This window comes from Crocodylus siamensis, chromosome 11 (genome assembly GCF_052110815.1).
Source record: "Crocodylus siamensis isolate JL-2025a chromosome 11, ASM5211081v1, whole genome shotgun sequence".
NCBI classification, from domain to species: domain Eukaryota; kingdom Metazoa; phylum Chordata; order Crocodylia; family Crocodylidae; genus Crocodylus; species Crocodylus siamensis.
In genome coordinates, this window is record NC_143405.1 from 66475967 (window position 1) to 66495016 (window position 19050).

Consider the following 19050-nt stretch of genomic DNA (forward strand, 5'->3'; position numbering starts at 1 on the left):
AGCACAAGGCTGCGGGCAGCTCTCCCCTCCCTGCATTCCTGCCCCAGAAGCAAGCACAGGGAGCCTTGCTAGGGCTGGGGGCTAGCTCACCCGCACAGCAATGGGCAGCAAGGGCCGTGTGGGGCCAGCCTGGGCTCAGGCCTTGGCCCCCGAGTGTGTGTTGGGGACAGGAAGAGGGGCCATGGGTGCCACAGAAGGACGTCTGGGTGCAGCGGTGCCAAGAGGATGGGGCCTGTAGCAGCCCCTGTGGCATGTGACTGCCCCAGGCACGAGGGTTGTGTGTCCCTGTTGTGCACATGGTGGTTCTGATGCGCATGCACAAGATGCAGCTGTGCACAGTTGACGCTGGTGGTGTGAGCAGGGCCATGGGCGAGGCAGGAGCAGCTGAGCTGGGTTAGGGCCAGGAGCAGAGGGCATGAGCCAGGCACAGGATGCAGCACGGGCACGCGCATGTGTACTTGTGGGTGCATGCACACACATGCAGCCTTTCAGTGGGAGCCACAAGCAGGGAGACAACCTTGCTTGTGCTGCCACAGACATGGCCGCATGCACGCGTGCAGGCCCCGCATGTACTTGTGCATCTCTGGCAGAACTCCCGGGACTTGCTACAGGGAGAGGGCCCTCCACCACGCACAAGTGTGTAAATTGGGCCGTGGCGCCCTGTGCTTGGGGGGGCATGTGCACACAGTGCTCCTCCACTGGACCCGGTGCTGGTGGGAGGGGGCAGGTCTGTCTCACGTGTGCAGATACAAGTGCACGTGTCCAAACATGTATGTATGTTCCCTCCACTGTCACCAGACCAGGGCACGTGACCACATGGGGCGAATGAGATTGGAGACGGGGCTGAGCACGTGACCGCACGCTGCTGGTGGGAGGAGGCAACACGCACATTGGGGGCCGCAGGAGCACATGTACAACTGTGTGCCACCATGCATGCGCACACAGCGCCCCCCCAGTCCCTTGTAGGGGAGGGTCACCCGCATCACTGCCGGTCGCTGGTGGGAGACCCCATGGCAGTTGCGGAATGGGGGGAAGGGATGATCAAGCACAGGACAGCGCCTCGCTGGGGCTGGGGGAGGTGTTTCCCACACGTGTGCAAATGTGCATGCATGTGTACGCGCCCCGTGCCACTTTGCGCGTATGCGCTGGGGATACAGATGGGGGGAGCAGCTGCTCGTGCACTCAAGTCAGGTGGGGGGGGGGCAGAGACCAGGGTTCAGTTCACTTGTCATAAGCAGTACAAAGGGAACTAGCATCCGCCCACCTTCCTCCGCCACCAACTGGCGGAGAGGACCGCCGTGTGTGCCACCCAACCGTTCAGGGATGGGAGCGGGGCTGCTGTCAACCTGTGCGGATGCACGCATTTCCCCGGAGTCCCCAGCCCCCCCACCCCCGAAGCGTGTGAAGAGCCAGGCCAGTGCAGGGGCGCCACGTCCTTCCCCGTTTATTGGCGGCACTGCACGTGCGCGTCCCCCCGCAGCTGGTCCTGTCCGGTCCAGGCATCGCGGGCACGGGCACTTCTGCGGGCAGGGTGCTCAGAACAGCCGCTTCTCGTACCTGCGGGACAGGACGGTTAGCACAGGGCAGCCTCCGCCCCGACCCCCCCAGCCTCCCCCCCACGCCCGGGCACTCACGAGTGCAGGCTGTGCACCCCGCCTTCCACCTGCGCCGACGCCGTCCTGCGCTCAAACTTCAGCTCCCCCGAGTACATCATGGCCCTGTAGGTAGAGGCAGTGCTGGACCAGTGCCAGGCCCAGGGCAGGAGGGAGAAGGGGCGACGCTGCGGGGGGCGGAGAGTGCAGCCATGCCCCAGGCCCCATGGGAGACTGCAATGTCCCGAGACTGTGCAGCCCAACGTGAGGGGCCAAGCTGGGTCCTATCTTGTGCGAGTACAGTGCCAGAAGACACACGGCACAACTAAGGCATGCTCCATCTCGCCTCCACCCCAACCCCTGGGAGGAACTTGTGCAGGGTGTGAAGGTGACAGCGTGGAGCAAGCAATCATGATGCTACAGTCCCAGCTCCTGAGCCAGGGAAGGCCCCAGGTCATGTCATCTGCCTCAAGGCACTGATATGGGCAGGGCAGGATGGACTGAAGGAGACAATTGCACTTCCACCATGCACCTGTCCTGGGAGGATGGAAGCACAAGAAAGGCAAAAGCCCAGCAAGGCTGCAGGAGGCTGTGAAAACCCCTCAGGTGCAAGAGGAAAGCATGTGGCAACGGAAGGACGCGCAGGTCACCCAGGACACAGACAGGAAACGGCCAGACCTGCAGGGCTAGACCCGGAAGGCAAAAATAGGGACAGAGCTGCACCTGCCAGGGGAGTCGCGCACGAGGTGTTGGCAAGAAAAGAAGGACCCAGGAAGCTGTTAAGGTGCCAGGGAACTCAGAACCGAAGAGGTGAGGAAGGTGGAGCTGCTCCACACCTAACGTTGCCTCAGTCTTCACAGAAAAATGAAGCTGTAGCCAGACACCGAGTGGGGATCATCTGGGTACAGAAGGAAAAAGCTGAGGGAGGAGATATCAAAAGCTCTCGGACCATCTTAAGTCAGAGCAAGTTCAGTCAGCAGGGCCGGAGGAGCCTCAGCACAGGGTCCTGAAGGAAGAGGCAGAGATGCCAGAGCCCTCGGCAGTGATCTTCACCAAGCTGCGGGAGACAGGCCAGCATGGCACCCTTCTTTAAAAGAGGCAAGGAGGGGGACGCGGGGAACTACAGAGCGGTTACTCTCACCGCAGTAGCGAAAAGAAGTCTACGGGCCAACGAGAGGCAAAACGCTGCTCGACCTGGTACTGGCTACGGGGGACGACCTAGTGCTCGATGGGAAGCTGGGTGACAGCAACCACAAGCTGATCACCTTCACCATCCGCCGTAAAGCTGGCAAGTCAGTCAGCAACACGGAAGTCCTTGACTTCAGCAAAGCCGACTTTGACAAGCTCAGGAGGCTAGTTGGTCAGGCCCTCAGGGACCGTGACCGCAGGGAGAGGGAAGGGGAGTTCAAGAAGAGTGGTTGCTCCTCAAGGAAGCAATCCTCAATGCACAAGCTAAGCGTATTCCATCTCAGCGGAAAGGCAGCAAGAAGGCACAGCAGCCCCCCTGGCTCTCCAGGGACCTAGCAGACCTCCTGGAGACAAAAAAGAAAGGCCTACAAAGAATGGAGGACGGGATTCACCTCCAAGGAGGATTATTCTGCACTGGTCCGGTCCTGCAGGGAGCAAACCAGGAAAGCCAAGGCTGCAACTGAACTCCAACTAGCTTCGAGCATCAAGGACAATAAAAAGTCCTTTTTTACATGTATGGGGAGCCGGAGGAAAAGCAAGGGCAACGCTGGACCCCTGCTGAACCAGATGGGGCAACTGACGCCCAGGAAAAAGCCAACCTATTAAATGGGTACTTTGCATTGGTCTTTCATCAGTCCCATGGGACGCCCATGCCCGCTACTGGACAGGGCGGTCCGGGTGAGGGAGATCCCCAGCCCTCCATCAATGCTGACCTCATGAAGGAACACCTTGAGAAGCTGGATACCTTCACGTCAGCCGGCCCTGACAATCTGCACCCCAGGGTACTCCAGGAGCTGGCGAGCGTCATAGCCCAGCCCCTGGCACGGGTCTTTGAAAACTCCTGGCGCTCTGGTGTAGTGCCCGAAGACTGGAAGAAGGCCAATGTGATGCCGATCTTCAAGAAGGGGAGGGAAGTGGATCCGGCTAACTACAGGCCCATTAGCCTGACTTCTATCCCAGGGAAGATCTTAGAAAAGTTTATTAAAGAGGCCACCCTTAATGGACTGACTGACGCCAACATCCTGAGGGATAGCCAGCACGGGTTTGTTGTGGGTAGGTCTTGCTTCCTTCGATCTCATTTCCTTCTACGACCAGGTGACCTATCATCTCGACAAGGGAGAAGAGAGTGATGTCATATATCTTGACTTCAAAAAAGCTTTTGATCTGGTATCCCATGATCACCTCTTGGCCAAACTGCCCAGTTGTGGCCTTGGCTCCACCACGATCCACTGGCTGGGAAACTGGCTCCGTGGTTGGACCCAGAGGGTTGTAATCGATGGCAGTCACTCATCGTGGTGCCCTGTGGCCAGTGGGGTCCCTCAAGGCTCTGTCCTGGGACCCATACTGTTCAACATCTTCATTAATGATGTGCACACTGGAGTCAGGAGTGGACTGGCCAAGTTTGCCGATGACACCAAACTTTGGGGCAAAGCATCCACGCCAGAAGATAGGCGGGTGATCCAGGCTGACCTGGATAATCTCAGCAAATGGTCGGACGAGAACCTGGTGGTGTTTAACACCGAAAAATGCAAGGTCCTCCACCTTGGGAGGAAAAACCTGCAGCATCCTTATAGGCTCGGCAGTGCTACGCTGGCTAACACCATGGAAGAAAGAGACTTGGGGGTCATCACTGACCAGAAGATGAACATGAGCCTCCAATGCGATGCTGTAGCTAGTAAAGCGACCAAAATGCTGGCTTGCATCCATAGATGCTTCTCGAGCAAATCCCGGGACGTCATTCTCCCCTTGTACTCGGCCTTGGTGAGGCCGCAGCTGGAGTACTGCGTCCAGTTTTGGGCTCCACAATTCAAAAAGGATGTGGAGAAGCTTGAGAGAGTCCAGAGGAGAGCCACGCGCATGATCAGAGGTCAGGAAAACAGATCTTACGATGACAGGCTGAGAGCCACGGGACTCTTTAGCCTGGAAAAGCGTAGGCTCAGGGGTGATCTGATGGCCACCTATAAGTTTATCGGGGTGACCACCGGGATCTGGGGGAACGTCTGTTCACCAGAGCGCCCCAAGGGATGACGAGGTCGAACGGTCACAAACTCCTGCAAGACCATTTCAGGCTGGACATAAGGAAGAATTTCTTTACTGTCCAAACCCCCAAGGTCTGGAACAGTCTGCCAGCGGAGGTGGTTCAAGCACCTACATTGAACACCTTCAAGAGCAAATAGGATGCTTATCTTGCTGGGATGCTGTGACCCTGGCTGACTTCCTGCCCTTTGGGCGGGGACTGGACTCATTCTTCCAAGGTCCCTTCCAGCCCTGATGTCTGTGAAATCTATGGAAGTGACTGGAGTTTCCTGAGGAAGGCCATCGCAAGCATCTGGGGGAGGAAAGGCTGATCCCAAGAAGTCAGCATCCATTTATGGAAAGCAAATCATGTCAAATGAACCTAGCCCCCTCCTCTGATGAAGTAACTGCTTGGGTGGATGAAGGGAACTCTGGGTATCGTGTATCCAGACTTCAGCCAGCCTTTTGACCTGGGCCCATATGACCATCTCAGAAACAAACTGGAGAAATGTGGCTGCTTAAAACTACTACCAGCAATTATTAATGGGTCCATATCAGAACGGCAGGAGGTTTCAAGTGGAGTCCCCCCGTGCTATTCTACATGTTTATTAATGATTTAGATGCTGGCATTGAACATTTCTTGAGCATGTCTGCAGATGACATGAAACTGGGGGGCACTGGGAACATGCTGGAGGATGTGAGCACAATTCAGAAGGAATTAGGCTAGAGCAACAGGATGCAGCTCAGTGCAGACATGCCAGGTGGTGCACCTCAGGAGGGATAATCCCACACACAATTACCAAGTGGGGGACACCCAGCTGGACAGCACCTCTATGGAAAAGGACTTGGGAGTCTTGGCAGAACACAGACTCAATGTGGCTGCACAAAATGTGGGTTTAATGCGACTGCACAGCCTCAGCAGGGGAGATGCCTTGTTGGACCTGGAGCTGGCCATGGGTGACGACCTGGTGCGGGGGCTGCAGGTGCTCGACCACCTGGGCAACAGTGATCACCACCTGCTGGGATTCGCCATCCAGCGCAAGGTGGCAAAGGCCTGCAGCAAGGCAGCAGCCCTAGATTTCGGGAGGGCAGACTTCAATGAGCTAAGGAGAATAGTCAGGGAAGGATTAAGGTCCCAGAAGGGAGGGGAGTCGGGTGTCCAAGAAGAGTGGTCGCTCCTTAAGGAGACGATCCTCCAAGCCCAAAGGGAGGTAGTCCCAACACGGATCAAAGGGGGCAGGAGGGCACACAAGCCCCCGTGGCTCACCAAAAGCATCCGGGAACATCTCCTAGCTAAAAGGGAGGCGCACACCCAATGGAAAGGAGGGGCCATCCCCAGGGAGGACTACACTGTGGTTGCTCGGGGATGCAGGGGGGGTCAGGAAGGCCAAGGCGGAGATGGGACTGGGACGAGCTTCCTGGATCAAGGACAACAAGAAGTCCTTTTTTAAATACATAGGGGGCAAAAAGAAGGTACCGGGTAACGTGGGGCCCCTGCAAGACACGCTAGGAAATTTGGTCGTCACACCAGATGACAAAGCTAACATATTTAACGACTTCTTTGCCTCCATTTTCCTGAGCAGAGACTGGATCAGACTCCCCACCGGGCCCCCCTCAGGCCCCAGGGGAGGCGCACCCAGACCAAGGGTCAGGGAGGATCTAGTCGGGGAACTTCTGGAGGGACTGGACATATTAAATCAGCTGGTCCAGACGATCTCCACCCCTGAGTGCTGAGGGAATTAGCTGTGGTTATAGCGGGACCCCTGGCTCAGCTGTACGAGCACTCGTGGTGCTCTGGTGTGGTGCCAAAGGACTGGAAGAGGGCCAACGTGGTTCCCATCTTCAAAAAAGAGAGGGAGGAGGACTCTCCCAGGAAACTATAGGCCACTTAGTCTTACTTTGATCCTGGGCAAGCTTTTTGAGAGAATTATCCTGACCCATGCCCACGAGGGACCAGCGGGGGAGATTATGCTCAGGGGCAACCAACACAGGTTCATTAGAGGCAGGTCCTGTCAGACCAACCTGGTGGCCTTCTACGACCAGGTCACCAAATCCTTAGCTGCAGGGGTAGCAGTGGACATCGTCTTCCTGGACTTTCAAAAGGCCTTCGACACTGTCTCTCACCCCATTCTCATTAAGAAACTGGGGGCTGTGGTGTCGACACCCCCACAGTCAGATGTGTCACCAAGTGGCGGGAGGGCCACACCCCGAGAGCGGCGGTGGACGGGTCATGTTTGCCCTGGGGGGATGTGGGCAGTGGGGTCCCCCAGGGCTCGGTCCTCGGGCCCGCACTGTTCAACATAGGCATCAGTGACTTGGACGAGGGGGTAAAAAGCCCCTGTTCAAATCTGCTGCTGACATTAAGATGTGGGGGGATGTGGGCACGCTAGAAGGGAGGAATAGGCTACAATCAGACCTGGATGGGTTATGGGGGTGGGCGGATGAGAATAAGATGGGATTCAACACCAACAAGTGCAAGGTGCTGTACCTGGGGAGGAACAACCGGCAGCATACCTACAGGCTGGGGAACTCCCTTCTCGTCAGTGCAGGGGCAGAAAAGGATCTTGGAGTCATCATTGATGCCAAGATGAACATGGGCTGGCAGTGCGGGGAGGCAGTTAGGAAGGCCAACCGCACCTTGTCGTGAATCCACAGATGCATCTCGAGCAGGTCCAGGGAGGTGATCCTCCCCCTCTGAGGCACTGGTCAGGCCGCAGCTGGAGGACTGCGTCCAGGTCTGGGCGCTGCACTTCAGGAGGGATGTGGACAGCATGGAGAGGGTCCAGAGGAGGCCACTCGCATGATCGGGGGCAGCAGGGCAGGCCCTATGAGGATAGGCGACGGGACCTGAACCTGTTCAGCCTCCACAAGAGAAGGCTGAGGGGGGATCTAGTGGCCTGTTACAAACTAGTCAGAAGGGACCAGCAGGTATTGGGGGAGTCCCTGTTCTCCCGAGCACAACCAGGATTGACTAGAAATACGGTCCCAAGCTGGCAGAGGGTAGATTCAAGCTAGACATCAGGAGGCGCTACTTCACTGTCAGGGCGGCTCGGGTCTGGAACCAACTTCCACGTGAAGTGGTGCTGGCTCCTACCCTGGGGGTCTAAGACAAGGCTTGACAATCACCTTGCTGGGGTCGTTTGACCCCAGTACTCTTTCCTGCCATGGCAGGGGGGTCGGACTTGATGATCTGCTCAGGTCCCTTCAGACCCTACAAACTATGAAAAGGCTAACACAGTTTTGGGGTGCATCAATAGGAGAATTAGGTGCAAGACATGGGAGGTGAGGGCACCTCTAAATGAGGCCTGAACAGTGTTGAGTACAGAACTGTGCACTGTTCTGAGCTCCCTGTTTTAAGAGGATGTGGAGAAGTTTCAGTGTCCAGAGGAGGGTAACAAAGATGATGATGGGCTTAGAAGGCAAGCCCTACAAGAAAAAGCTGAAGGAGCTGGACATGTTCAGCTTATGGAAAAGATGCTAAGTAAGGGACATGAGAGCAGTCTGCAAATACTGGCAGGACTGCCATGAAGAAAGAAAGCACCTTTTCTCTCTTGCTGCAAAGAGGAGGACATGGACCAATAGCTTGAAGTTGCAGCAAAGAAAGTTTAGAATGGATCTCAGGAAACACTTCTTCACCGTGAGAGTAGGGAGGCAGTGGAACAGATCCCAGGGAAGGGGTGGACTCTCCTTCATGGACACCTCCAATGATGAGATTGGACAGGCACTGTTCCAGGTGCCCTTAAGCCTTCCACAGAGGCCCTGGGTGTTGGCTGCAGCTCAGGCTGCGGACAGGGACTGGGTAGTGCCAATGCTCAGGAGATGATGGTTTGTTTGGGCTGGTTTGGACAGGGCTGACCCTGCCTCAGGCAGGGGTTGGAGTAGCTGTGGCCCTCCCTCCCAGCCCCACTTCTCTAGGATTCTATGATCCCTCGGCAGCAATGGAGCCGGGCAGCAGGCAGGCCCAGGGATGCCTGTTTGGGGATGGGAAGGGCAGCAGCGCATGAGGCCGAGTGTGCACAGTGCCTACCTGACTTGGGTGAGGCTCTTGGCACCGATGTCCTGGCAGGAGTGCTGGATACCAGCAATCAGGTACGGAATGAATTTGTGGATGGAGCCTTTGTCCTGCACCGCGCCCGAGACCCCCTGTGCCACTTTGATTTTGTCTGCTTCGCTGCAGTGGGAGGAAACAAGGAGGCTGTCATAGCCTGCCCCGGGGCTGCCCGAGTCCCTGGTTCTTGCACCAGGCTGCTCCTACCTGAAGTACCGGTTCTGGCTGCCTAGGTTCTTGTCCATGGCGTCCAGCGACCCCATCCCTCGGTATTTCTTTAGCCGGATCCCATCTGAGAAGAAGTACTCACCAGGGGCCTCCGTGGTGGCAGCCAGGAGGGAGCCCATCATCACTGCAGCCAGAAAAAGAGCAGTGGGTCAGCAAAAGTAGGGATATCACAGCAGCCCAAGCGGGACAAGGTGGCACTTAGTGACCTGGAGCAGGCTGGGGGGCTCCTGCGTGCCACTGCATCCCAGTGGGGCTGAGGGATGTGAGGGGGCCAGACATGCAGCAGGTGCTGGGAGAGGGCTGCATAGTTCTGCAGAGGCACCAGGGAAGGACTGCTACCCACCCATGGCGAAGGGAGGTGGGAGGACTCTGAGGTGGGGGCTTCTGGAGCAGAGTTCTGGCTCTGATGGAACAGGAGCTCAGCGCCATGAGCAGATCAGTCTCCAGGCATTTGACTGACCCCACCCCTGGGCAGGGCAGCCTTAGGAGAGCCCCAGAGCTGGGTCTACAGAATCCGCTCACAGGCCCGGGGGTCTAGGGAGGCTGCAGGGGGGTGCCAGATATGGGCTAATGCCCAGAAATCCAACATCAGGGCCAAGCTCCCTGCTCACCTGTGGAGGCACCAAGTGCAAGGGCCTTGGCGATGTGGCCCACTGTCTGGATCCCTCCATCCGCAATCACAGGCACCCCAAACCGCCGTGCGTACTCGGACACCTTGTACACAGCTGTGGCCTGGGGCCTGCCACACGCCAGCACTGGACCCAGAGAAAGAGGAGCAGGAACTGTCAGCCCAGCCCCGCCACGGCTCCCTCCTCACGAGATGCATGACCTTCTCACACGCGTACTCACATGGACAGGGTCCCAGACCCCCAGGCTGCTGCTCCCGAGACGAGCAGCAAATGACTGTGGAGAAGCTGCATGGGCCCCTCCATCCCTGAGGGTTTCTGGGGGGGATGTGGGGCTGTGCCAGCAGCCTGGGCACGGCAGGGGGCACAGCCGCAGGTCAGTCAGGGGCCCCAATTCAGTGTCTGGTCAGGCCCAGAGGGGCAGGGAGGGATGGGGGGAAGGGCCAGACCGAGAACACTGAGAGTCCCCAGTGCGTCTACAGCCCACCGCCCGCCCCAGCCAGCAGCCTCCCGACGCTCACAAGGGTAGAGGGAGGGGAGCCCTGCCACCTCCAAAGGCAGGAGAAGAGACAGAGGCAGGACTCAGCAAGGGCATATGGGGACTGGTGCTCCCTTCCCCCTCCCTCCATGCAGCCACAGGTCTCATGTGCAGCCAGCAGCACGTGCCAGGAGTCATCAGGCTCAGATTTACTGGCACTCTCCCCGGATTAGCAGTCACAGGCCCTTGAGGACAGAGGCACATTTGATGGGGCCCCCATTCCCCAAAGGCTGCTTCCCCATGGCAGTTAGTGCAACAGAGCAGAGATCACGAGCATGCATGATTAGTGATCCAGTGCAAGTCTTAGGGTTGGCGCAGCGTCCTGGCTGCCCCAGGGGCCGGCCAGCTCCTGGGCACTTGGGCCCTGCTGCAGTGTGGAGCCTTTCACAGCTCCTCATGTCAAGCACTGGCAGCCCAGACTAGAAGCCTGACTACAGGCAGGAGCTTTGGCGGAGGGTGTTCTTCCGAGCCGCACCCTGGCCAGCCACGGAGGAGCACCTGGTAGCAGCAGCATGATGCTGTTAGTACTGAAGGGGTGGTCTATGCTGGTGCCATGCTGCCACAGGCTGGGCTGAGCCCCAGCCTGCCTGGGCAACAGCCCCCGATGGAAGCAGAGCCCCCGCCACAGCAATGCAGCAGGTTTGTGGCTGCAACATGACAGCAATGGCAAAGACCAGCCCTTTGTGACTGAGCTTCTGGAACTGGGGGTGGGAGCACCCAGTACCAAGGCTCGGTGGGGCCGGTACAGGCTTCCAAAGCAGGGTTCGAGATGCTGCCTTGGGCTTGCAGGAGAGCCGGCTCCTCCCAGACTGCGCTGAAGGGGCACAATGTGGGGATCTGACCCTGAGCCTCTCCCTGTTGTGATGCATCAATGAGCAAGAAGGGGAAAGGCCCCTCCTTGCTCCTGTCATGACAGGAACCCGGGGGGGGGGGGCAGGATTCCTTCCACACTCCTGGCCCCGGCATCCCTGGGAAAGCGCCTGGAACTTCTCTACGGTGAAAGCCCCTTCTCAGTGCAGGCTAGCTCAGCACAGCTGAGCTGCTGCTGCTGCAGTCCTCCTGCCAGTGATGCCGGGGGCGGGGGGGGCAGGCTCTGCCAAGACATTGCTCCATCCCCACATTCAAACCCCTGCTGCAGCATCAGAAGAGCTAGAAGGGAGCTCAGCTGAACTCTGACCTGGGGTCTGGAGTTGCAGCTCTGCACCCTGCTCTGGACCACCAGAACCCTGCTTTAGAGACTCCGGAAGGCTCCTCGGCTTCCGCCGGGGGCAACACCAGTATCCAAAGCCACAAAACCCCAAGTGCATCTACCACTAAATTATTCTCAAACAAGCAGAAGGGCCAAGTGCAGCCAAATCAGGGTCTTGCTTCTAGACACAGAATTGGGATTGGGAACAGGGCAGGTGACTTACTATAGGTGCCCGTGACAGTAGAAGGGCATTTGGGGCTGTGGGACTTTAGGTCTGGAGGGATCTTTGGAGCAGCTAAACAGAAACAAACACACACAGTTTAGAAACAGCAGCAGCAGCAGGAGGGCCCCGGCGGGGGCGAGGAACTGGGTAGAGCCGCGGCCTAGGGGACAGCAGGCTTCCCGAAGCTGGGCTGAGCTGCTGGGCTGGGGGCAGGATGTGCCTTGCAGCACTGGCTCCACAAGCACCTGGCGCTGCTCTGCCCTGCCCTGAGGGTGTCACTTTGGGGGCTCCCTGCTCACACAGTGGTTCTACACCCATGTCTGCTGGGGAGATCAACTGCTCTGCCCCCATCCTGCCCTAACATTGCTAGCTTCAATCAATGGGAGCCAGTGGAGGGAAGCTCAGAGCTGCTGGTTCTGAAAGGGCCAAGCTGAGGCCCCTGCCAACACAGCAGGACAGGGAGACTCCCAACTGAGACATCCCTACCACAAGACCCTTCCAGGCCTGCTGCTGCAGGCTACTCTGCTCAGACAGCTACAGGGAATGCAGTAGCCTGCACACAGCCTGGGGCTGCTTCCCTGGACACCAGCCTCAGCCTTACACTCAGCCTGGCCCTGGCCGACCCTGGCAGACTGCAGTGCAGCCAAGAGAACTGTCGGTGCCTGGCCTTGGCTGCCATGACACTCAAGCCTCCCCTGGCCTGGCAGGGCCTAGCAGCTCCCTCCACTCCTGTGCATGGTTTTCCAGGGTATAAGGCTCTTGCTGGCTGCTGTGGACACCACAGGTAGGCACTTAGGGATGACAACCTCCTTGCTGCTGCCTCCTTGACCACACTGGGCACCTCATGGCCACTGCCCTATGGTAGTGCCACCCCCTGTACCCCTACTGTCTCTGGTCTGCAGCTGAGCTCTTGGCCAGCACTGGAAAAGGCCCTTTCTGCTGTCACGAGCCCAAAGATTTGACCTCAACAACCACAACCAAGCAAGAGGTGCTGGAAAGAGAAAGATAGAGAGAAAGGAGAGCACAAAAGAGGAAGGGGAGAGTACACATGTGCCCTGGGAGGAGGGTCACAGCTGGCACCAGGGGCTGGCTGGTCCTGCGGCACAGCCCCCACCCACCCACGAGCGCCAGGGGCTGCCAGTTTCACCAGGTCCCGAGGGGTGCCCCACATTCAGCCACTTTCTCTGCTCCTCTACTCACGCAGGAGACATGCAACGGCTTTGGTACCTTCCTGTGTGATGCAGATGGAGCCGCTGCCCATCCCAACCCTCAGCGCATCCACCCCAGCGTCGATCAGGTTCTTTGCCTGGGCTGCCGTCACCACTAGGGAAGACAGAGCAGTGACACATGGCTTCCTCCACTGCCTGTAGCTGTCACCTGCCACATGCCTCAGGCTGGAGAGCTAGACCTGCCTCTCTGCTGTTCCTGAGCTCAGTCCCAGTGCGACAGGATGCGGAGGGGAGGGGGAAGGAGGCCCACAGCAGGCTGCAGTCTAGGACAACTGGAACCCCAGCATGGTTTAAACCTACACAACTGAACTGAGTGAAAGGGCCATGGCTGGGGACTGCCCCCCTGCCTCACTGGGTCCTAATAGCTCTCAATGAGTGGCTTGCTCTAAAACAGCTCCTGGCATTTGCAGGGTGGCTTCACCAACATGAGGGAACACAGCAGGCACAGGGGGGACCCAAGTCCCACTGCTACAAACTCCCTTGCACCTGAAAGCAGCTAAGCCTAGAAGCCAGGCCAGTGCAGGGAGGTCCTTACCGTTGCCACCGATGACCTGCAGACTGAGGTACTTCTCCTTGATGTACTTGATCATGTTGATTTGGAAGATGGAGTTCCCCTGAGAGGAATCCTGGCAGAGAGAGCACAGAGTAGGCTGACCAACGAGCCCTGCAAAGCCCCACTGAGCCGGGTGTGATGGACACACACCATGTGTGGTTGGGGCAGGGCTCAGCAGAGACGGCAGCTCTGGAACAGAGAGCCCAAGGCTGCTTTGATCGACGTAATTAAAAGACACATCATGACCGTTGCTACTTAGCAGTCTGTGGAAGATCACAAGGAAGGCAGGCACGTGACCTTTTTTGGAAGTTTGGTCAAGCTAGAGGAGGAGCCAAAGGTGCCATCTCAAGGCACGCAGCCCACCCAGGTGCTCACCAGCACGACGACATCCACGCCGGCCTGCACCAGGAGGTCGAGGCGGTATTTGTCATCCTCGTGGGTGCCGATGGCTGCCCCACACAGTAGCTGCTTCTTGGCATCCTTTGAGGCCAGTGGATAGTCACGGTTCTTCTTGAGGTCTGTGCGGGCAATGATGGCGACCAGCTCATCATCCTCGTTAACAATGGGCAGCTTGCCTGGAAACAAGCACAGACATGTCACTGCCACTGGGTTTCCCACGAGACAGACATCTACACATTGACCCTACAAAGCAGAGGCCCCCCTTGCAGGAGCCCAGCTCTAGGCCGAGGGCCCCAGCTTGAAGCGAGGTTGCAGCCCAAGCAGGCCCAATGGCATTTTGGCATGGATGAGGGTATAATGAGCAGGGTATAATATCAGAGACCTGCCATCAGGGCACCCTCAGTGTTTGTACTTTGTGGCCTGGAACTGGCAACAACCCCTTGGGTTCAGGACAGATGTGAGGGGGCAAGTTCAGCTCCCTGGTGCAAGCTCAGGGGTGCCCCATGTATTTGCCTGTGTCTACTCTTCCACCAAAGTCAGGAAGCCACATGCCTGGAAGACCCCACATGGCCCTTGGCTCTTGGCAGACCCTCCCATCCTGTCGATGTGCACAACCCAGGCTGGAGGAGCAGGAAAGCATTTCCACACATGTGCAGGAGTATGTGCTCCCACATGCTATGCCATGCATGGCTTCCCCATGCCACACAGATGACCCTAGGTACCTTTTTTACTCCTCTGTAGAATTTCATTTGCTTCTTTCAACGTGACCCCTGCAGGGGCCACGACGAGATCCTCCCGTTTTGTCATGATCTAAGGAAGACAAGGACGGAGCAGACATGTGCTCTTTCCTGCTAAGGCAGGGGGTCGGACTAGATGATCTACCTAGGTCCCTTCCGACTCTAGCTACTATGAAACTATGAAACTATGAAAACCTGCCCAACCAGAGATGGAGCCAGCCTGTCTCGTGGAGGTACCCCAGCACAGACTGCAAGAAGCCGTGGACCCCTGGTTGTCTCCCATGCGATGGTATGGGAAGGGAGCCTACAACGCATGGGGAATGTACGGCTCAGCCTCCTACCCCCACCCTGCCACAAGCCAGGTGGGCTCAGACCCAGGGGAGCAGGGCACAGCCTCCACAAGTGCATTGCTTGAAGCAGATGGAAGGGCCCAGGCTACAGCCAGCTCAGCAAGATGGCCCAGAACAGGGAAGGGCCTTGCTCACTCCTCAGGATTTCAACAGCACAGACCACAGACCCAAGCACCCTGAATAGACTGAACCAGGCAAATGTGGGACAGGGCCCCAGCTGTTCCTGGCATGTGTCCCCACAGGTGGGCAGGCTGGCAAGCAGACAGCGCTAGGGGCAGGCTGGCCTTTGCTGGACTCTGCCTGGAAGCACTCTGTACTTCAGGGAAGGCTGGGGATGGGCACGACAGGTTCTAAAACAAAACACACCCACCCACGCATGTCCCGACAGCCAGGCCCAACACGCACTTGTACACTATCCTACAGCACAGCTTAGGGACATGGGGGGAAGCAAAGCTGTCTGACCCAAAGCCAAGGCAGGGATGGGCTTGTTTAGCCTCAGGCGGCAAGAACAGAGGTGCCAGAAGAAGTGGCCATGAGCAAAAGAGCTGGCCGGCAAGGACGGGTGCAGCTCGTCCTGGAGAGGCCCCGCAGGCTTCCCTGCAGCCTGTCCGCTGCATCGCAGGCTGGAGTCCTGGGCTCCCGGATGGCTGTGCAGAGCCCGCTCGCAGCCCTGCCCAAGAGCTGCGTGCCCTCGCAGGAATGTGGGCCTGGTGTGGGGCCCAGACAGGCAGTCAGCAGGCCTGCTAGCTCCTCCGTGGCTCCCGAAACGTGAGCAAGCAGCACCAGCTGGAGCTAAATATAGCCCCGAGACAGCAGGCAGCTCCAAGAAGCGCGGCACGCTGCAACCTGACAGCGCTGCAGCTCTGGTTACAGCCCCGCAATGGGTGCTGCCAGCAACTGACACGCCGTCCAGCGTGTGGAGCAGAGCACGGAGCCACAGCTGACCACCACCACCCCCTGCATTGCGGGGCCGCGGCTGACCTCGCTGAGGGGCAGGTCATGCTCCAGCTCCTTCAGGAAGTCGATGTCCCGTGAGGAAATGATGCCCACCAGCTTGCTGCCCATCTTCCCATTGTCCGTGATGGGGATGCCGCAGAATCCGTGCCGCGCCTTGGCTTCGAAAACGTCTCGCACCCGGTCCCTGGGGCTCAGCACCACGGGGTCGGTGATGAAGCCCTGCTCGTATTTCTGAAAGGGGCGAGGGGAGGAGGTGAGCGCCGCGCCGCGCAGGCCCCGGCCCTGCCGCGGGGGCTCCCGGCCCCGGCTGCTCACCTTGACTTTGCGCACTTCGTTGGCCTGGAACTCGGGGGTGCAGTTGTGGTGAATGAAGCCGATGCCGCCGGTGAGCTGTGGGAGAGGCGGCGGTGAGCCGGGGGCCAGGGGGGCCGGGGGAGGGGGGGCCGCATGTGCCGGCGCTCACCGCCATGGCGATGGCCATGCTCGCCTCCGTCACCGTGTCCATGGGCGACGACACCAGCGGCGTCTTCAGCGTGATCTGCTTGGTCAGCGCCGAGGTCAGGTCCTGGGGGGAGGAGGAGGGGGGGGAGGGGCACGGTCACGGGCCGGGCCGGGCCGGGCCGGGCCGCCCCGCTCCCGCTCCCGCACTCACCACCTGCTCGGCCGTGAAGTCGATGTAACCGGGCAGGATGAGGAAGTCGCTGCGGGGGTAAAGGCGGTGAGAGCTGGACCCGGGGCCCCCCACAACCCCCGCCCGCCCCGCCCCGGCTCCCGCTGACTTGTAGGTGAGGCCGTCGCCGGCGCCGAAGAGCTGCGCGGCCGCCAGCCCGTCGTCGGGCACGTAGCCGGTGCCGCCGCTGATGAGGTAGTCCGCCATGGCTGCCCGCCCGCCGCGCCGAGACCTCGGGCCGCCCCTCCCCCCAGACGGCGGCCGGGAAGGGCCTGCGCGCGCAGCACGAGCGGGCGGAGCAGCGCCCCCGGCGGCGGGAGGCCGCGCGGCAGCCGCGCCACGCGGGGGCTTCCCGGTGCCGCGGGCGGCCCTGCTCCTGCCGGCGCTGGGCAAAGAGAGTCGGACAAAGGCTGCAGGGAAACAATTGTTTTATTTCCAAGCCGATTACAAAGAGCAGAGATCAAAGGAACGTAAAAAATAGTGAAGTGCATCTTGCAAACCACCTGCGGGAGCAGTAAGGCGGGCGAAGCCGCCGGGGAGCGCGGAAGGTCACTTTGCGGGAAGCTGAGGGCAGGGGCTGCGGCCCCAGGCGGGGGCTGCATGCTCGCTGCGAGGCGGCCCCAGCACCAGGCCTGTCCTGCCCTAGCTGCCCCGGTGCGGCTTCCTCCACCAGCCCCTGCGCGGGTACAGGGACACGGCCCCTCTACAGGCTTCCCCCCACCAGGGGAAACCCGCCTCCAGACTGAGCACGGGGCCTGGGCCGCTGCAGCCTTAGGGAAGCAACCCGCATCTTTAGAAAGAAAGCAAGGGTCTAAGGGCACAGCAGGCCCCGGGGCAGTTAGAGGTGGCAGAAGCAGTACCACAGGACAGGGCCGTATGCAGGTCAGACATGACGGCGAGGAACGTGCACAGGTCAGTCGCGCTTGCTATGGTTTCTCCTGGTCCAAACGCAAGAGGGACGCGACACAAAGGCAGCCCGCCTCAGCTTAGCCAGCCAGCCAGGGACAGAAAGCCGAAACAGCCCCTGTGCAAGCCAAAGCAGGGGCCCAACGCCTGGAGCAGAGACCTCCGCAACAGCCACGTGACTGGTACCCAGTGCACTCACGCTGCAGCTCTTACAGGAGGAAGCAGCAGACTAGTTTGCACCATGTAACTAGGAACAGCCTTCCCATAACCAGGCTCACAACTCCAGGCCACAGCACTCTGCTAGGCTCGCCTAGGAGCCCTTCTGGGAGACATGATCTCAAGAAATAAGGTGGATCTCAAACTGGATCCACAGCCACCGGCTAGAGACAGGTTCCAGAAAACCCACCCATAGATCACAGCATATCGGTAGTCTCTAAAACAAGGAGTGAAAGGGGCATGGCTGCCCTCCACACAAAGGTCAGAAAGACAAAGGTGAGCAATGGAAAATGCGCAGGTCAGGAAGGCAAAACCCGGTGAGGTGTCTGCACAACCCCCTGTGCCTGCCAGCACCCCAAGCTAGAGAACTTGCTCAAGACAGATGGGAATCCTACTCGGGGTCTCTTCCACCCGCACCGGGCCAGAGCAGTGGCTTTGTGCAGCAGGGTGTACAGTTTCAGCACACAGAGCTGCTGGCAGGTCCCTGCTCCTTCCAAGCCTGCACCTGCCCTCACTGCTCTATTTCTAGCCTCTCATGCTTGGCAAGTGGTTTCAGGCTCTTGCAACATTGCATTATCTATGTGGTTTTCCAAACCAGATATGGGACCATCCCATCTGTTCAGCAGGTCGCAGGGAACAGAAATGCTCCCCTGCACTCCTGGTTTTTATCTTTGCGCTGCTCTCAGACTGATCGCCCTGGGCCTGCATGTTCTGAAAGCCAGGCAAGCTGCAGCTGCATTCTTGCACAGCCTCCTGGGCATGCCACCCCCTCAGCCAAGTCCTTCCTCTCAAGGTCACTGGGTTTCTGGGCAGGAGGCAGGATAACTCCCTCTCAAATCCAGCCAGCATGAGGAACAGAGCAGTGGGGCCTCCAAGAGGCCCGCTCCGATCACCAAACCACAGGGAGGGAATAGAAGCATCTTGCAACCAACTGCAGCACATCACTGACACTGAGAGCCCCCAGCCAAATGGACCACACTGCTTGGGAATGTGCTGGTCTCTCCTCCTTCCCAGCACAAGCTCAGCCAGACACAGCCTCTCCCTACTATTAGGTGGGATGAGCTATACTTGGGGAGGGAAGAGGGAGCTACTTACACTACCATTCTGCTGCTTGCTTTGGTCACTAACCAAGGGAGAAAGTCCACTTCAGCGCATGGCAGAGCTGGCCTGATTTCCCATCCCCTGACCACAGCCCTCTGGTTCTACTGCAGCAGATTCCTCACTATCTTGTTCCTGGGCACATCTGATAGCACCCCAAACTCTTCCATGCTGTACACCTCCTTGTCTAACACAGACAGTACGCGAGGGCCACTCCTAGCTGAGGGCTGACATCTACCCCAGCATGAGTGACCTACAGGCACAGAACAAGAGCACACGCTCTCCTT

General features: G+C 58.8%; 1 protein-coding gene across 2 annotated transcripts; it reads right to left on the reverse strand.

Annotated features, from left to right (window-relative positions):
* Positions 1-1428: 1428 nt before the first annotated feature.
* Positions 1429-16800, reverse strand: IMPDH2 (inosine monophosphate dehydrogenase 2). 2 transcript variants are annotated; one of them, XM_090022021.1, is made up of 15 exons: positions 16653-16800; positions 16526-16574; positions 16337-16438; positions 16189-16263; positions 15898-16104; positions 14552-14639; positions 13806-14005; positions 13413-13503; positions 12876-12971; positions 11649-11720; positions 9684-9827; positions 9052-9196; positions 8824-8967; positions 1635-1718; positions 1429-1557 (listed from the first exon to the last, which is right to left on the reverse strand). In XM_090022021.1, the coding sequence occupies exons 1-15, from the start codon at positions 16748-16750 to the stop codon at positions 1536-1538; spliced, it is 1617 nt and encodes a 538-aa protein (XP_089878147.1). In that variant the 5' UTR covers positions 16751-16800; the 3' UTR covers positions 1429-1535. The 2 variants fall into 2 exon arrangements, with proteins under 2 accessions (XP_089878147.1, XP_089878148.1); XM_090022022.1 differs by lacking the exon at positions 11649-11720.
* Positions 16801-19050: the final 2250 nt, after the last annotated feature.